Source organism: Perca flavescens, chromosome 22 (assembly GCF_004354835.1).
Source record: "Perca flavescens isolate YP-PL-M2 chromosome 22, PFLA_1.0, whole genome shotgun sequence".
Lineage (NCBI taxonomy): Eukaryota > Metazoa > Chordata > Actinopteri > Perciformes > Percidae > Perca > Perca flavescens.
In genome coordinates, this window is record NC_041352.1 from 22,660,044 (window position 1) to 22,680,715 (window position 20,672).

General features: G+C 40.1%; 1 protein-coding gene across 1 annotated transcript in view; it reads right to left on the minus strand.

Moving 5' to 3' along the window:
* cdh10a (cadherin 10, type 2a (T2-cadherin)) overlaps positions 1-3,353 on the minus strand; it is a 28,307-nt gene extending 24,954 nt beyond the window's left edge. The window contains exon 1 of the mRNA XM_028569185.1: positions 3,243-3,353. Within this exon, the coding sequence (XP_028424986.1) occupies positions 3,243-3,353 (111 nt within the window). The remainder of the gene's footprint in view (positions 1-3,242) is intronic.
* Positions 3,354-20,672: the final 17,319 nt, after the last annotated feature.

Genomic DNA, 20,672 nt, shown 5'->3' on the forward strand with positions numbered 1-20,672 from the left:
ACCTTGAATTTTCTAATTTAGAGCAGCACATTTCCTTTGCAAAGCACAAGACAATACAGTGTATCCGGGGGTTTAATAGGATTTAGTTCACTTCAAGCACGCCACTCAAATGCTCCAACATTCAAAGTTTGTGGTTGTATTGCTCAGCATTGCAAGTGTTCACACTTCACAGCCCTGCTTAAGAAGTAGGGCACCACAGCTGCACACACTGAGTGCTCACACTCATTAATGGCCCCGTGAAAGTCAGTTAAAATGAGATTTAAGGGTTTTAAGCTTGATACGTGCACAGCCGCTGCATAGTATATTTACAATCACTAAACACACATGCTCTTTTTTTCAGTGTTGACAATAGCTGCTGAGTAAGTGCTCCAAACCTTACTCTTGCTATGCAGTTACTTTTCTTATCATTCTGTGAGGTATCTGTCAGCACCACTCAAAATGTAGGCTTCAAAGGAGCATGCATTTTGAACACCTTGATAAGCGATATGAGCTGCATTTGTTATATGGTGCAGTCCCAGTGGTGCACTGCCTCCATTTCAGTTAAAAGGCGAGCTAGACAAGAGTGTGGCTGTTCTTTACATCAGATTTGATTGGCGTAATCAAGAAATCAACCTCAAGTGACAGTGAGTGTGTGTGTGTGTGTGTGTGGGTTGATTGGAGAGGTTTGATTGAATGTGAAATAAACAAGGTCTCCCACAGTGCACTGCAAAGGCCATTAAATGATCTTTATGAGGAGGGCCATCAAGGCTGTGATGGCTTTGTGCCGGGCATGAAAGTGATTTTTTTGCATTTGGTATCTCGTTCCATCTCCCTGTCCGTCTAACCTCTCTTATTTGTTTGTCTGTCTGCCATTGTCATTATCCTCCCATTTTTCCTATTGGAAATATAAAAAAAAAATGCCCATAATAATTTCCCAGAGCCTAAGGCGGTGTCTTGAAATTGCTTGTTTTTTTCCAACAGTCCACAAGCCAAAGACGATCAATTAACACATGCCAATCAATGGCCGGCAGCATATCTTGTTTGGCCTTTTTGCTTATGAAATGACGCAAACTGTTAATAAGTTGTAAAAGAAGTAAATAGTGGAATCATTTTCCGTGTATTTACTTATGAATTGACTGGACTTGAATCATCGCAGCTGTAATATCTGTTTATCAACTTGTTTTCTATCCATCCATCCAACTTATAACTTGTTTTTAGGGCTTTAACTAACAATTAGTTTCATTATTGATCAGTGGGCCCACTTATTTATCAATTAACTGAAGTTTTAAGGAAATGGTGCAAGAAAATGACATTCACAATTTCTCAGAGGCCATGGCAGTGTCATCAATGTTCTTGTTTTGTCTGTCTAATAGTCTACAGTAAAACCTTAAGATATTAAGTTTACTGTCATATATGACTAACGAAAATGATAAAATGAGAATATATGGCATTTTTGCTTGGGAAAAAATAGGCGCCAATTATTTCACTGTTTTACATGATTATTCTCTCTCTATTTTCTATCCATCTTTTGATATGGTCTCTATATTTATGTATTTATCCTTAAACTTGATCTCCATGTCGTCTCTGTCACCATCCCGGTCTGTCTCTCTGTCCAAAACTCTAAAGTTAAACTGATTTGAATTAGTGATATGGATCACTGCAGTTCCTTCTGTAAAGCAGAATGGCAGTATGTGTCTGCACAATGCCCCCTCCCAGCCCCTCATTAATGCATCACAGCCACATGTTTTTCTGGCAGTTTAATAGTGAATGATGTTGGACAGAGGAAGAGAAGGGAACTGGTGATGTGATTGCTGTCATGCCACAGAAGTTGGGCGCCAGAGAGCATCAAAGAGTCGCGCACTAGTCACCGGCATATCAAGGAATGGCCCCATTTATAGTTATTACCATTTGCTTTGCTGCTTCATCACATAACACAGCTAGGTGGATTTCATTGGGCCTTCTTGATTGATATGTTTTCTTCTTCTTCCTCCTCCTCCTCCTCTCCATATTCCATTTATTTTTGCTGTTCCTTTCTTTTCACCACATCAGGATGATGGTTTTTTGCAAAAGAAGTTGTCATATCCCCCTACTCAACCTTGCACAAGACACTTGTTTACTCCGGAGTATGAGGTGTGTGATGAAAGCCAGCTTCCTCTGAGAAAATTGGCTGTCGACAGTCACCTCATTTCCCTCCCTCGAGTTGATAACTGTAGCGTTCCCCATCACACCTGTCTTTATAGTGCTAGCATGGGTGAGCTGACAAGAACCTCTCTAATCTGGGTGGGTGGGGAGGAGGAGCATTGTCCCAAAACTCTCCTTCTTTTTTTTTTCTCTGATTCTTCTGAGAAAAATGTCTTGCAAGAGCTGCATTTTTTTGAATTTGGTCTGAAACATCTTATCTGACATCTGAGACTGGTTTTAAATGTGTTCATGTTTTGAGTCTGATTTGTCTGGGCCTTGGCCTGGTATTGATTATTACATTTGTACCCTGTCTGTGTTTTTGTCAAACTTATCCAAAGTAAAGTAGCTCCTTTATATGCAGTTGCATGTTTGACCCTCAGGTACATGTTATGTTTGTGAACACTTTGTGAAAGTATGTAGAATGTCAGAATGTGATTGCAATTACAGAGCACCAGCCATTGCTTTCTACAAATTTTATTTCGCTTTCTTTTCCACCATGTGTTACAACGTCTATGTACCTCTAGGACTGGGTATTGTTAAAAAGAATTTGATACCGGTATTATTTTGAAATAAAGAAAAGTGATTTTCTTTTGAATAGGGCTTGCCAACAGGGAGCTTCAGCTCATGATTCGTGTACCCTTGGTATTATTGGCTGATTTGAGCGGTGGTGTGAAGCTCGTCTGATGAAAATGATTTCTTATTTAATGTAAAAAAAAAAAAAAAAATGCCACACCTTGTGTTTTGGGTATTGAGGAAATATTCCTTTTTACATTGATGGCATCTGCATCTGCACAACAATAAATCACTGTCATTTTGATTTTAGATATACAATAATAGTATTTTTTTTTTTTCACTGAGCAAACCATATGATAAAAAGTACTTTACAAAAAAGAACTGTTCAAGACTGCAGGAAGAGAGCAGTTTATGTGCACTCGCTGTGTATCCGATAGTTCCAGTTAACTGTGCCTGTAACAGCCAGATTTTTGGCAGCCCATTCGTCTTCAGCCAATTACATCAAACACCACTTCAACAAGCTAAACCTTCTATAATTAGTCTGCAGACTATGTGTTTAAACACGGTACCTTGCCGACATATTGATGGTCATTTCCTGCGTACTCCTCGAGCAGAAAGAATTGATTCCACATCCATCCACGTTTGGAGCGCTGGAGAATCCTGCCATCACTCTCTGGCATCCCAAACAGATTCCCAATATTCCCAGGTGTGAAAGGAAGGGCAGTACTGGGCCACAGGATAGAGAGCATCAGGAGAAGCAGAACCTGATTGGTTATCATGGTATCCAATCAGCTGGGAAATGTTCTGGATGACTTCTGAATTATGGTAATGAGCTTCTGATGGGATGAACACTGGAAGGCAGTGTCATCAGAACAGACATTGTATTCCTCTCTTTGATGTCCTTTGGATCCCTGCGAAAAGAGGACACTTTAGTGGAGAAGCACTTTCACGACACTTGTGTATCTCCTTTACAATAGGCTTCAAACCCCAACCAGTTAAGATCCATTGAGGCAGATTGCTGACTACCATTGGGCAACACTTATGTACACAAAAACTCTGTATGCCATTTCTCTATTTCAATTTGGTCTTTACCAGGGCAGCAGCTAATTCTGCAATCACCAAATGTGCATTGTGCGAGTGAAGGAGAGCTTCACAGTCCTAATTCCGTGATTGGATTTGTCTAAGATGAGTAAACATTTAAATATAATGGTTGTTAAATACTAAAACATATTCAACCCTTATTTAGAGACCTATTCGGTAGACTTGTTTAATGACATTTAAATAATCTAATGATAAGAAAGTATGCAAAACTAATGCAGTAGGGGTCATTAGACAAACTTCTAAGGGAGTGATTAATGACTGAAAAAAATATAAAAGCCACTGCAATCTAAATGCGTCAACATGAGACTGCGATCATCACAGTACATTTGTCAAATTAGGGTTAGTCACTGCAGCTACCTGGCATGTTTCCTTGTTTCTTTTTTATTTCCGTAGTAAAAGGGTGAGCAGCACTTCACCAATCTTAAGTTGTATTACTGATGATGCACAGTGAGTGTATTTTAATAGCTAAATACAGGCTTGTCGAGGAGCAGAATGTTTCTGCCATGAGCCAAAGGCACCACTGTAAAACACTCCACTGACACTAACTTTGTATTTGTATCTCCTGCTATGCCCTCATTCATTTACAACGCTACAGAGCAACCTGCACGACTGTGTGCAGAGATAAATTGTCTTGCTAAAGACGCATATCTTTTCCATCCACCTTAGCCGTTTTCTCCAAGGTTTTAACTCCAATCTGTCTGTGCATATATGCATACTGATGGTTAATTCCATAGATTTGTATCCCCCCCCACCCACCCTCCCAATATGTTATGATGGACTCTAAAAGGAGAAAATCTACGTAGACGTAAGGAATTGCTGCAATGACCCCCAGGTATGTGTCAGGCTTTGTGACTGTGATAAGGTATTTTGTGGTATTGGTAGTCTTCCTTTGTCACTTAGGCTGTGTCACCGCCAGGACTCGTCCTGATAGGTAATTTGGGTGTGCATGCATAATTCATGGTCTTTTGGAAGTTAATCCTAATAAATCTTGACTCTCTTGCTAAAAGAGCCTATTTAGTAGGGTTCCCGTACGAGGGCCAGAGGACCAGAGACAGCCTGACAAGCATTCGCTGTGTACCTCAGGGTATGCTGTATAAAGTTGGGCACATGCTACTTTAGCAATCCCTCTGCTTTTGTTCCGAGCTCTTAAATAAGGACTGTATTATCAGTGGAAGTATTCACATGAACAAAGGGCCTGTTACTCTCTACGGACAAATTAGTATTATGGTCCCATTGATGAAAGTGAAGTACGGAATATGAATGAATGTAATCCTTTGAATAGAAAATGAAATAAGTAAGCTAATGAGATCTCAACCTAAAACATTGCTCACTCAGCTCTTTCTTAGACACTCAGACCAGCTTCGCCCAGTTATAGCTGTTAAATCAGCGATACTTTCCATGTCTTCTGAATACTTTTTTGATTGAGTTGATCAAAGTTGGTTATGGATGAACATTGTCATTAGGGCTAAAGTAAAGCACACCAAAAAAATGGAATATCTCTTGGTACTACCTTAAGCTCCTACCTAATCAGGCTGGCATTTTCTTTTTCTACTGCCACTTTTAGCTCTTTGCCTTTAGATTTTTTGTTCTCGGCATATGACCTTCTCTTATGTATGTTGTCATTTCTGTGTAGTTTTTTCTTTAATTATTGTTTTGTTTTAATAGCAGATTTTAAAGCACTTTAAGCTGCATTTAATTGTATGAAAGGTGCTATACAAATAAAGGTACAATCATTATTGTTATTAAACCTTTGAATAATCTATAAACATTTTGCAAGAATATGAATTACAGCTGTGTGTCTTTCTCTGATGCCAGGACATGGATTTTAATTTTGTAAATGTACTGCTTCAGTAGAAGAGATAAAATATAGGTAGTGTTGTACATTGCTGATCACTATTAAATTTTTTTTTTATTTCTTGTGCATGCCCATAATGGGGCATGAGTGTGACACGTGCGTTCCCAAAATCAGGAAACGCCGCCTTGCAATTAATCTAGTCTGATGCTTGTGATTGCATTTTCTAATTATCATTCCAGCCTGCCCTTGAGTTTTAATAGCATTCTGGATATTAATCTTTGATGTGGTGGGCCTATTAAGCATTAGGCCAGTGTGTCTTTTCAGAATTCTTCCAAACACTCCATTAAAGGATGAATGAGCTTTCTGAATCAATGCCAGATCCTATAGACTCTAGCTGAATTATCTCAACTCGTTTCTCCTGTTAAATAGTGGAGTTTGTTAAAAAAAAAAAAATAAATACTTTATGATTAGATTAAGTTGTAGACAGCTTATATGGCTTGGCATTAAAAACAGAGATGTGAAGGGACCGAAATGGTTGAGTATGCTTTTTAAAGTGTTGTCTACTGTTGTTATTCTTAATCGTGGCTACACATTCTGGCAAGAGCTCCGCTGTGCTCCATTTCTGTAATCTGCAAAATTATACATTCTTGTTTTGCTGAATAAGAATATCTTTGATCAGATATAAACTAGCTTTTCATCAGGATATTCTTCCCAGAAAAGCACAGCCTTGCACATTAGTCTGTATAAATCTGTATGCACATGCATCCCAAAATTGAACACGCAGGCTTACCCACAAACATTAAAACTAAGCACTTTCATGGCTTCTCTGACTTTAGTAGGACAATAAATCTGTGCAGCAGAAGTCTTGTTTGCAAACCTTTTCAAGAGGTCTTGCATGCATAATAAATTGATAATCCTCTATACATGGGGGAATATGAACACCTACGTACACTGACCATCTGTGCTGTACAGACAGTTGCTTCAACTTTGGCCCAGTGAAAACATTCCACGCCGTTTGCATGGATTTAACGTAAAATTGCACTTTTACCGTAAAGCTCCTGAATACGACACACATTCCCATTTAAAGCAAAGAAAATATTTGTCTGAAGTAATCGGTGGACTTCCGTCATGAGTCACATTTTGATTAACATGTATTTCATGAAATGATCTTATAATATATTCTACATTCTTACAGAAGCATTACACCTCTAAATCCAAGCAAATCGAGACACACACAGAGATGCAGAGTTGCATAAGGGTGGGGCGACATGATTAAACATCTCCCATCCGAAACCAAAAATCAACCACATTTAAAACTGCTGGCATGCAAAACACCATTTTGATTGTAGCCGTATGTTGTTCTCTTGAGGAATTCAACAAGTGACTATATTGTATGAGCACAGGCAGAGGTACATTAACTGGGTGTGGTAAAGACAAAGAAGAGCAGAGGAGAGTTGCAAGGTCACAAAACCGGTGCCATGACCAGTCTTTGGTCATTTGTATGTGCACCGTTTATCCAATAACATGATTTACGGCTGGCAAAATGCAGCATTTTTTTTTTTCCAGCGACATCTAACCACGTACTGTATGTGAGTTGGGTGCAAAGACACTAGTGTTTTTTTTGTGATTGGCACTTTGAGTAGCTCGAGTGATTTCTTGCTGGTATTGACAGAGCGCAGACAAATGTAAATCTAGCATGAGGGGCGTCGATGTACCAAGACGCAGCACCTGTACAAGCCTCCACTTGGTGGAGCCCTAGACCTTCCCAAGTCTGCCTCCACTGGCTGCAGTCTTTGGCAAACCTCAGCAAGCTTTACTCATGTTTTGAAATCCTCTAAGCAATTTTGTGATACAGTGCACACTTCCTTGTTGAAAAGCTACTCTAAAAGTGAGGGAGGGCCTCTTTTTTTTTTTTTTTTTTCTTTCTTGAAAAGGGTATGTTGACATTGAACATGTAGCATAAAGTCCACTCCATTATTTAAAATATTGCTTTTATTGAGATGGCTTTCAGAAGAGAGTATGCATTTTAACAAGGTAATCATAATCAATTAACCTACCCATATGTCTCGCTCTAGATCTAGAGTATGTGAAGGAAAGGCTTTCCAGGTTAGCATAGCTAAACCACAAAAAAAATACACTCTGGCAAAAGATATTGGAAGGATATTCAAATGCTGGGGTTTAATTAAAACTGACTGAAATGTCCGTATTAATACCATTAATTTGTCCAGAGAATAGCCCGATTTCCGTCTCTGTTTTCCAAAATGAATATTCGTGTTTTATCCTTTTAAAGCTAGCTGTGTGAATGCTCATGAGAGCCTCTGTACATGTGTGGGTGAATGGATTTCCACCTCCTTTTCATTTCTACACCGAAAGGTCACTTCATATCTGACAATAATTCAGGCAGCGCTAATTTGCACTAAACAGTAATGGCGTTACATGGATGACCCGGTGCACAACACACTACTACACCCTAATATATCACTTTGGTGACTGTAAAGCTGTCGGTGTGTGAGGCAGCACACCCGAGGACTAGGCGGTTAGAGAGAGGAGCGAAGAAGAGTAAGCGGTGGATTAAGTTTCGTGCTGTGGAGGATATGCACATGTACATACTCAGCAACACTGTTGGCTGCTTTCGCTGCACCGCTCGAACACCATGATGAACACCTTCATGCGTTTTTAGAGATATGAATGGTACAGTGCCTCTCCATCAAATCTGCCCAGAGCACATCACCAGTATGATTCACGCTCACGGCATCTCAGCAGACAGACAAATACGTCTTCACACACACAAGCACGCACGCACACACGCACGCATACACACACACACACACACGGAGAGAGAGCCTAGAATGGACACTTGGAACAGGTGCAAACGCATATGTACATGTACTTGTATTCTTATATATATGCACATAGCCAAGCACATGCATCTACGCACGTAGATAAGATGTATGGGCATCCTCTATTGCACACTATGGATTCCGAAAACCACTTTGGATTGGGTTGACAAAGTCAGTACTAATATAATAATAATAAAATTAAAAAAAAAGCACAGTCTGATAAACAATATAATGCTACAAAGTTGCACATATGCAGTGTTATTCCCTGTGTGACAGGTGTCATGGGCTCACATTTATTTTATTTTTGATTAATTTAAAGGGAATTAATATATGTTAAAAATACTTCCTAGTAGTAATGTTTAGGTTTGTTTTATCAGGCATCATTGATAAGCTTAAAGTTCTAATTTTTAACAAAAATCCATATTTTTTTTATTTTTTATTTTTTTTCCCATTTTCAAGCACACCTGGTACACAAATAGATTATGAAGACAAATTCAACATTAGAGCATTGGACAGCAGATCTAAGCATTCCCTTCTTCGGTCAATTTAGCTGTTATCGACCTGTTTGAAGTTGCAACACTTCTTTTCATGAGATGGCCACAGTGCTGCATTAGTCGGGCTTCGTCACAGCGCAAAAAAAAAACAAAAAAATATACAGATCGTCCCCTGGAGTCTGGAAGCAGACAAAATATAAATATGTCCTTTAACATTCACCAGAAAAAGCCCTTACCTTTTTGAGTTTTACAGCTTAGCATCCATCTGTGTCACTGAGTGCACGGTGCTGCGTTCCTACTCCTTAGCGGTGCTTAGCGCCGGAGAATCTGACTCCTCACGGCAGTGCTTACATTCCAAGACTGACAACAGCACAGCTGGTGCGAATGTGTATGGGAGTGTGTGTGTGTCTGTGCGAGAGAGAGAGAGTGTCTCTTGCCTGCTTCCCTCACTCGCTCTATGCTTCTCTCTTTCTCTCTGCCCTCCCTCGCTCCATTTCTTCTCCCCGCTCTCTGGCTTCTCTCCCTTTCCTCCTCTACACTTACTTTCTATCATTGCTCTCTCTCTCTCTCTCTCTCTCTCTCTCTCTCTCTCTCTCTCTCTCTCTCTCTCTCTCTGTCTTTCTCTGTTTCTCCCTCCCTCCTCCCGACCCCCCCCCCCCCCCCTTCTCTCTATCCCCTCCTCTCTCTTTCTCTAGCAGTGCATCACTTCTGGCGGTGGATGTCACCGAGGCTGAAGCTGAGGCGACTTTGCCCCTGATTGGCTGCCATTCACAAGTTGGCGATAAAGAAAAGGGAGAGAGAAAACAGGAAGAAAAGCAAAGGGAAGGGAAAAAAGTGGGGGTGGGGTAAGGGGAGAAAATAGTGCCCTTACATCCCAGTGAGCATCAGTTGACTGTGGAATGGAGAAACAGGGGAGGTTAGATAGGCTGAAGGCGAGGTTGGACACAGAGTGTTTTCATCCTGTGAATGCATCCAGAAAGCTCTCTATACGCGGCTGCGCTGAAAGCGACTGCTATGACGGATCGACCGTATGATGTTTGATGTCTAAAGCAATCTTCCCCATCTAATCTTCTTTCAATGACAAGTGGAATGAAGGAGAAAAAGGCCATAACTTGTAAATCAGCCACATAGCGAGGGGGATGTGTGGGTGTGTGTTGCTCTGTTCATCTTCATCTTCGTCTTTTACCCCGCTGACTTGGCCGGCAGTATGTGACAGGTGCACATGCAGTCCAGGCACTCTGTCATCTCGTCTCATTACATGCTTCATGTCGGATGCATATCAATAGGTCTCAATATAGTACGTGCCTATTGAGTGATACGGCATTTTAATTCAACTGAAGGGAATGGAGTGGGGGAATAATTTATCATGGAGATGCTGAGGGGTGAGACAGAGAGGGCCGGGCAGCGTTGCGTCCTTAGATGCCGATATACGTCCCCGACATGTACCTCCAGCAGATAAACGGTCGGCGGAAGTGACTTTGAAATGCATGGGATGCCACTCAGAGCTCCACTGTTGATGAATAATTTAAGAAAAGCAGCAGTTACACTGGCCAACCTCATCTGAGCTCAAGTTTTATCTCTTAATATCACTGTGAATAGATTATCAGCTCAAGCTCTCTGCACCAGATAAACAAAAATGCAAACAGGCCAAACTAATTAACATCCAAACAAGCGGGCGAGGTAGCCTCCCTCTGATACCAAGCCAAGTCCTCACACTCCATAATTCGCTCCCTCTTTGTGTTTATGGTGCTGGGAGATTAAGAAGTAGGTGTGCGTTTCTATTTTTCTTCTTCATGTGTGCATGTGTTTGCTTGTGTACTGTGTTTGTATGTATGACTTTAGGAGGGGAGGTTTGTCATGTTCACTTATACCCATGTGTGTACGGGATGAATGTTTGTGTGTGTGTGTGTGTGTGTGTGTGTGTTTGGTGTTCCTTACTAACAAGCCACTGGATAAAAAACAGGCTAATTTGTACATCTGCACAGAATTGGTATTAATTTACCTGCTATCTACACCCCTGGGACATTAATAACTCTGTTACGCAGCCCAAACAACTCTGTGCAAACATCAGAAAACGAGAACAAGCACTGTACGCAACTGTATCAGGAAATATATAGAAACATTTTATCTTCCGGAGCCCCCATTCTCAAATACTTTATACACACAAAAATTCCAATTTTTCTCATTTTTTATTTCACACACTTTCCAGGCAAACAATTTCCAAATTCCCATTGCTTTCATGCTACCCTCGTGATGAGGACTCCATTACATTAAATCAAAGTTTTCCAGGCTGAGGAAACAGCTTCCTTAAGTAAGGGTGTCTTCTGATCCTCTCCCAATTCTGTGTGTCGGCTCCCATCAGCATCACTTTCTTGCTGCACTTGTATTCACCTCCACAGTCCTAGCTGCTGCTGATTAGCTCTCTGATTTCCCTTGCCTTCTCAAAGGAACGCTCAAGTGCGGATGTCTACCCACTGTTTGCTGTGCTAGCATAACAACCACAGGTGCTGACAGGTTATGGATATAGCTCTCTGTATGGCAATGACAAGACCACATTAGCTGAGCAATGAAAACTCATATCCTGTCTCCTGTTGCTGCTTTTAGCATCGTACGCAGCCACACGATCCCTTACAAACTAACAAAGGGTGTACAGGTAGGCATAAAAAAAAATGAACATGTTTTTAGCTAGAAGCCATCATCAGCATCATCAATTACGCTGATGATGGTTTTTAGCTGTAAGCTTGTTTTTGCCTATATTACGCAAGAAGACTACTTATCTGTGAGTGCCAGAGTTTCATTGGTTATAGATCACATGGTGAAAATATGTCAATCTTTCAAAGTATGGTCATTCACTTTGTTAAATAAACCACATTGTAAAGAAAAGCAGCACAGTATGGTTTATTTAAGTCAATATTCCTTTACAGAAATACTTAGCTGCCAAGTGTGCAGCTGTGCATTGTGGTTTTGGGGTTGGCTTCATCTCTGACAGCATTGTTTGCAGTGAGAACTGTATAGTGTTGGAATAGCTAAATCAAATAGATTGGCTGTCAGTCGAAAAAAAAAGAAAGGAAAATAAGTTTTGTCAAGGCCAGAACTGAGCGAGGAAATACTTTAGCTTTCGAAAATACAGCTAGTATTGGTATAACATCTGCGAAAAAATCTTACAAAGTGACCTTTGCTTGTTTCTAGGGGATTCTTAATTGTTGTTGAGTGCACTGGGTATTTCAATTCCTCCCATTTCATAGCTGCAGGAATACTTTAAAGTGCTCATATTATGAAAAAAAAATCACTTTTTCTGGGATTAGCGGTCTTATTTTGTGTCTCTGGTGCTTTCACACACATACAAACTTGGACAAAAAAAACATCCATGCTGTTTTGAGTGAGATCCGGGTTTCTGAATGTGTCCTGCCTTCAGTCTCCGGGTGAGCTGGTCAAAGTCGGCAGGGCCCTCTACGTCATCGGCCGAAACATTTGGTGCGTGCTAACCACTTTAGCTCTTATCGCATCAGCTATCTGTTTCTCCAACTTCAGTCAGTACAAGGCAGGTTTAGCCGGGAGACTTCTTTTAAACGAGGGCGCACTTCCAACTTTGTGTGGAATCCCTGCAGACGAAGGACATGTAAGTAGTTCTATACAATTTCTTTTGTAGATTAGGGTGAACTTGTTTATGTTGTAGCAGTGTTTTGCCATTGAGAACGAGGTGGCTAACCGCTAGCAGCGCTAGCTTCCAGCTAGTAGTCTTTACCTAGCTACTGCGCATGTGCGACTCCCAACAAAGATGGGATAGACGCGTGATGTCTCACTCTGTAACTAAAACGGAGAGCTCAACACACAGGGTGAAAAGAGGAGCTGCAGCAATGTGCAGTACAACAAAAATATGGTGTTTTTTGAAAATTAAACCATGGAAACCTGTTCTGGTACAACCTCAAACTACAATTATGAACCTGAAAATGAGCATAATATTGGCACTTTAACAAAACCGTCACTTCAGTAGAAAACACAGCAGTACTTTAATAATGCCACGTTTTCTCCCTAAAAGGGAGTTTTTCCTGACCACTGTCGCACTAAATGCTTGCTCTTGGGGGAATTACTGGAATTGTTGGGTCTTTGTAAATTATAGTGTGGTCTAGACCTACGCTATCTGTAAAGTGTCTTGAGATAACACTTGTTATGATTTGATACTATTAATAAAATGGAATTGAAGTTAATTGTTTGATGGCGCTCCATTTTTTTCAGAAGATTGTCAGTGGTGCGATGCGGGGCTGTTAAATAGGGAATCCTTTCTCTATGATTACATATTGTGGAGCACATAAACACCGTACCCTATATCACCGTTTGATTCAGCATTTGATCCTCGCCAAAGTAGATTTCTCAGCAGTTTTCCCGATGATAAAGGTGAGACTTGTTCAGTGTGTCTTCGTCCACATCAAAGGTGTCAGGCATTGGCCAGTACCTGTATCCTTCTCTTCATAAGACTTTCCGAAAATTACTCCATACTGTAATTACACCCCCAAGGTTGGCAGAATTGGAGGGTAGAGTCTGATCCATTATGACTTACATTTGCATACATTTTACAGATTTACTGCAGCTGAAGCTCTTACCCCAGCCCAACTAACACTGGGTGAGATGGTACAGGGTAAGGTTCAGGTCCTCACTCAAGGACACTTTGACAGTTCACACGTCTGTTAATGGACACATGTTGGCTATAACAGGGACACCTGTGAACATATTGGTTCTACATTATGATCACTGGCCCAGCCTGGAGCTTGAGGAATGCTTTCTTTTCTTTTTTTTTTTTTTTTAATGAAAGGTTATTCAGAAGTCATCTGCATTTCTTATTCTGATTAGTATTTCATTATGCACCTGGGCTCTGATTTATAAAAAAAAAAAAAAAAAAGGAAGTTGAATTTGGCCCAATTCGATAAATTTCTCTTTAGCTTACAGTTATTCTTCACTAACTTCACAGACATTGCTGTATTTTTCTTTTTTTTTTTTTAGCAATGGCAATTTCTTCGGGTGTCTGTAGGCTTCCTAGTAATAAGGCTTTTTTTAAATTTTTGAATCTAGGTTAGCCGCCAACAAAAATGACTCTTTACATGTTTCTACTTTTGAGCATCTGTTCTGTACGGCTGCAATCTTACCTACATTAATATATCATTGTGTTCCAGTGACCAAATTAATTAATTTCAGGCAAATGTGTGATTACAAATAGTGTGCTTGTGTTTGTAGGCTAAATAAAACCAACTGACAAATATTGTTTAAATCAGTGCTGTCAGTTAAACGCGTTATTAACGGCGTTAACGCAAACCCATTTTAACGGCGTCACTTTTTTTATTGTGAGATTAACGTTCTTTTTGGCCTAGCAAACTTTGTAGTTTTTTTTCATACGCTGTTGCAACAACTAGTAACGTTAGAAAAACTACAACACCACACCGGATCTAGCTAGCCGGAAACAAGACAACAGGCACGCTGCACACACTTGTTTGGGCTTGCGAGCCGGCCAAAGAGTAGTAGGCTAATGTTACGTTTTGAGTGGATGGTGAGCGCGAGACGCCGAAATAGATGCCAATAAGATTCTGGATGGAAAGTTTACTTTTAAAAAGTTGGCAAATGGTTCCATTGACAAGACCAAAGTGAACTGTGTGTTTTGTCCTTGTGAACTGAGCTATCATCGCAGCACATCCAGTCTGAAATACCACTCGATGGCCGAGCACACAGCTGATGCCAATTCTCCGCCCCCTCGTCAAAGCCAGGCGACAAAAGCACAAAGCAAGCCGATCCACGTTTCCATGTTGATAAGCGCATTAAAATGAGAAAAAATAATGGGACAAAAAGAAATCAAGGGACATTTAGAATAGATAAAAAGGTGTGATTAATTGCGAGTTAACTATGACATTAATCGCGATTTAAAAATTGTAATCATTTGACAGCACTAGTTTAAATATAATGTAACTCAGAGCAATTGATTTAAGTTCACACAGTGTGTCTCATGTTACTTTTGGAAGAAACTTCCATCACTGGTGTGCCCAAATCCCCACTAATGTACAGTGACAATCGTGTGGAGTGAGGTGGTGTGTAGGAAGAAGTGCTTGATGAGGGTTTCACAAGAAAAGCCCTGAGGATGCTCCTGTCCCAGCCAAAGTGATGACACTTCACTCAGACTGTGAACACTTACTCATGGAAGTGCTCAGCAAGCGGTACATCTGCTTTTATTGACTAAATTGCCACTATCATAAAAAATTTCACAGTCCAATCCCCCCTCGCAGGCTTTAACCAGAGTTTGTAGTGCAGCGCTCAGCTGGTGAAATTTATTACTATAGAAATAATTATGCTAAGTGTCTGTTTGTGTAATATCTCTTAATTTTAATGAATTTTTATGTCATATTTTTTTCTCTTCAAAACAATAACATGTAGTTGAAGCTAACAGAACGTAAGTAACAATACGATTTGTTGTGACGAATGTTATGACTTCTCATATGCAACATACTTCATGTCAAAAATGTATTGAGAAAAATGTGATTATACATGCTAGCTATTACTACAAATATGTTCTGTACTAGAAAATGCTGTCATTTAAACTGTGAGAATCAATAGTAAAACTCTTATTCTGCTAGTTCACTGCAGCACCCAATGCAAAAAAATGAGTTGGCTTGAACAATACAGTACCTTTCTATGACAACCATTGTCATTGCAAGAGAAAATAAAATGGCTCCCTGTCTAAATACACAAATCTGATTTTGTGTACAAGGTCATCCTTAAACTGCTCTGTGAACATACTGCAGCAAAAGAAGCAGACTGAGAATGAAAAAGAATTTGAGTTAAGGCATTTAAAAAAAAAATGTACATCCACTTTAAACATTATACATTTGTGCAGTTTATTATTTTAAAACTGGATCAAGGTGAAGTGGAAGGGATACAGTCGGGTATGTCAATAGTAATCAAATGAAAACAGTGTAATATTGATGACAAAGATTACTGGATTTGCATTTCTGTCTTCTTGGTCAAATGTTGGTGATGAAATGGCACGTCATCTTTTGTGTAATATTTGTGGCTCTGCCATGTGATGCGCTCGTGAACACTTGCCAATGAAAATCTTTAAAAAACGTTTTACGAATGACAAGTTTGCCAATGTGACTTTTCAAGCCCAAAAGCAAGATCTAATTTAACGGGGTTCTCCAGTGATTTGGTAAAGCACTTGAAATTAGGGGAATTTTAATAAAAGAATGGACAAAATCAATGCAGCAAATGCTGAGATATGCTGACTTTTAGTTCCTGGTAATGTTCAAGCGCCAAAACCAGTGAATCCTATATTTACCGTAATGCAACACGATAAATTAAGCCCACCTCATTTAAATCACCCGCACAGTTTGTTATTTAGGAGAATAGGCAATTTTAAGTCTCAAGATCAAGCCAAGATAGAGATTTAAAATTCTTTAGAGGGCCGAAGTCATGGCGCCATCACTAGGGTTGGGCATCGAGAACCGATTCCTACTCGGATCCTTCCAAAAATTACGATTCCATCGGATTTGTTTCTTTATTGGAATCATTTGGAGAATCCAATCATCGGTTCCAAATTTGACATGCGCAAGTTTTGGTTTCCGTAGCACCCAGGCTGTTGCTGTGTTGCAGCCATGGAGCACAGTAAGCAGAGTTTTAGTCTGGCTTTGTTTTACGTCTGGTAAAACTGCAAACCACCATTGAATCAAAATAAAACTTTCCTGTTATTTGTGAAATAAGCATGTGACCCGTTTTCAAGGAAGATTCGGAATTGGAATCAGAATTGTTAAAATCCAAACGATGCCCAACCCTAGCCATCTCTAGGCTAGCATCTGTTCCGTAGTGACCTCACTATTTCAATGCAATCTCTTATTCATTGTATCTGTCTGTTTACTGCATGTTGTAAGACAAATCAAGATCCATTTTTGCAGCTGCTGTAAGAAATTGAAAAAGAAATTGTGATTTAAGTTTAAATAATGTTTACTTTGTGAGCACAACTCCCTGTCTTAACTTGATTGACCCATATCCATTAAAACCAACGCTCTTTTCTAAAGCCATGTTTTCAACTTTCTGTTGTGGTATTTAACCTTTGCTAAGGTATTTCAAGGTGTAGAAAACCAATAATAAAGCTGGGTGTGTGTGTAGGATTACTTATGTGGTTGCAGTTTGAGAGTTGTTATTTTGTTTCATAATTGTATTTAGAGGTTGTACCAGAATAGGTTTATGTGGTTTAATTTTCAGAAAACACCATATATTTGTGTTGTACTACACATTGCTCAGCTCCTCTTTTCACCCTGTGTGTTGAGCTCTCTGTTTTAGCTACAGAGTAAGGCATCACATTTCTGTTCCATCTTTGTTGGGAGTCACACATGCGCATGTGTGACTCCCAACAAAGATGGAACAGAAATGTGTCCCATGCTAGCAGCAAGGCGAGCATTATAACGTGTTACAAAGTGACGCACGTTCGTCACGGAAGTAAAGGCTGGACTACAACAGAGCTGTTTGGAGCAGTTTGTGAACAGTGTTTTCTCTGGAAGATGGTAAGTCCCTTTGGGGTGGACTTTGGGCTTTTTCACTTTGTAAACCTGTAACGTGCACAAAAAGATATATAACACAATACAGGAAAGGGGAAAAACTGAAAAGCATAATATGAGCACTTTAGGTGTAAACTATGGAGGCGGTTGTATCCTATATAAATGCGAGGGACTGGTCAAAACTGCCCTTGGAGACCGCCACAAGTTCTTTATTGGCCGGTAGCCCTATTTCATAAATGATTTTGTGCATTGGGCAGAGAATCTCCTTGGACCATTGGTAAACAAACGTGTTAATTCATTTCCAACAAAATTTAATTGAATGCGCTTTGCAGTCATTCCTGGGATTTTACACCTCCCACCACGGACATTGTTTTCATCTTTGAAGACGCCTTTTTGGCAGATCTACTCGAGACCATTTTCTCCATCAAAATTGACTCAAATTGCTGGAGCCCTAAGAACTGCTTTTAAAGGGAAGGAAAGAGGCAATTTGATTGGTCATGACTGATACTAGTCTCTATAACTGCCACTAGTCATGTGTTCCACCTCGGTGCCTCCAACTGTGCTGCCATTACACCATACACCTCTTGACCGCACTCTGAGCAGCGAGCTGTGCATCAGTCCTAAGCCTAAGGAGACTCAGGCTCCATTAACACTGCAAGTAAAATTGTCTCAATTGTGATAATTATGTTTCACTGACATCTTGTTTGCTCCCCTGTTCCTACTGAAATCTGCACATAGACAGGGGTTTTTGATCAGGACAGCATAACCACATTCAAAACTTGATCTGACCAATGACAAGTAAATTTTTCCAAGTAATTATGAAATTTAAGTTGGCAATTAATTGTCATAAAAATAATAGCGATTAATGATTTCATTGCATTTTTCTGTTCATGTTATGCCTCACATAGGTGCTGTTCCGTTTGGCTTTGAAACTAGGCCTACATCTATGTTATTAACTTTAATGGTCATCGAAATGATGCAATTTTTGGCAAAGGGGAGTCAATTAATCTACGAAAAGTTTGCTGAAACACTGTTTCACCTCTCCCTCTGCTTATTATTTTTACTTTATTTTAAATAGCATGTTCTGAAACAGTTGTGTAGGCCGTCTTAATATAAAAAAAAATATATATATATAACCGTGTTTCCATGAAAACATTTTTACGTGAATCATATAATTAAAAAAGATGGGTGGAAGCGACCACGCCAGCATACCTTTCCCCAGAGCTGCCAAACGCAGTGATAGGCTAAGGGCTCTCCGCTATAAACTAACAGATCCATTATTGACACCTCTCTGCCATCATCTTGCTTCAGAAAGCAACAAATACAACAGATCAGACCACAGTACAATCTCGCAGCCAAGCTCTCTCTTTTCAATGTTTTTTACCATGACATGGGAACATTGTGCTATTTACCCAGCTGATAGAAATGCACCTAATTCACTTTCTATTTGTTGCCACATTGGTAACATTGTCTTTAAATTCTGTTGATTGTGGAAACGATTATGCAAAATGATCACGGTTAGCTCAAATAATGGCTGCAGGCATACTTTATTGTCATCATGAGTAAATCATAAGCATATTTGACTATCTTAATTCAGCCCAAGTTTGAAGACACATTATGTAACTGGAAAGCGGTCTAAACAAGTGGGAAAAGAACAACTTCAAATACCAATATTATGCTTTTCTTCCCACTGCATCACTGTCAGATTATATTGTCAGTTACAGGTTAACATACCAGAAAGACAGACATCCAAATAATATACAAGCTGCAAATTGTTGTGGACTGCAAATTGTTGCAGGCCTTAGGGGTAAACTCGGAGAGAATTGCAGCCTTAACCACCCCAGTGGAGAGCCCCAAGTGCCCCTAAAGGTGATCACCAATCAGTTGGCAGTAGAAAGGATGACTTATATTACAGTGTGTTATCTGAACATATGTACGTGGCGCATTTGAGTCACTATTACAAACTGACACTTTTATGTTCCCGGAGGTCTCGCCATGAATGCCTTCCTCTCTACCCCATGTTGGCCCAGAATAACGTTCCAAGTGCTGCAACACATACAATAAACTTCAACATGATCTATAAAATCTCCTTCATTCACATTCACACTGATTGCAGTGAGGGATCACATATTTCAATTCTTTAGACAATGACTCAGACAAACTTTGTAAACTGTGAGCCATTGTAAGCTTGTTCAACTGAACAAAAATAAATGATGAACAAGTTTCCTTTGGTACTTTATGAATAGAAATTCTAAGAACTAGTTGGACAATTTTACACAATTATTTGTTGCAATCTTTAAACAAGATCTGCAAGGGGCTCAGTGCTACACCTTCGCTTTAAAGGAGCCAGTTAAGATGGTTCTCAGGTATCCATCCTCCACTGGGAGTGTCCAAATGGGAAGAGAGGCTGTTAAAAGCCCATAGCACTGGATGGATTATATTTTATATCCCATCTAGGCCAGGAATAGACCAGGATCTTTAGGAAGGGCTACAGGATCTACCTAGGGAGAAAGCACATCACAGTCCTGGATAAGCACTGGAAAGTGGATAGATAGATTAAATCAAAAGCTTTTATCAACAATTCAACATTGTATGCTTCACATTTGTCGTATAGACATTAGTGCTGGGACGGTATGGGTTTTTTCTTACCGCGGTTGAAGAGCAAGAAATTCACGCAGTAGAGCGGTATACCGCAACCCCCTTAAGAGAGTAGCGTAAGTTAGAGCGAGAATGGCAGGGTACCTTATGTGAGTGACATCAGTGCCCGCGTGGTTGCGCAAGGAGAGCGAGCGGTAACGGAGAGTAGCGTATGAGTGCCGCTGTGAGGAAAAGCGAGAGGAAAAAGCAAAGTTGATGTAAAATGAGAAGTGAACAATAAAACAACAAGCTAGAGCTTCTCAAGCCACGGTATCTATTGTCAATACCGCCGGTAAAGTGAATGGCGTTACCCTCGAAAAACATTGGCTTAAACCTTACAACGTGTTGCAGCCCGTCAAGCAGCTGAGCAGCCAGAGAGCAGAGAGGGCAACTCGGCAGTCCGCTAACTTGTTGCTCTCTCTACCAATATAAGCCGCTCTGTTTTAGGCTACAAATCGTGCATGCAGGCTGAAATTCAACCGTGACATTTTATCAGGATAAAGCTATAAACAGAAGGAAACTCCGTTAGCTGTTAGGCTAATGTGCAATGGTAAACACTGCAGCTGTAACGTTAATTTGTCTACCTCAGCTGAGAACGGAG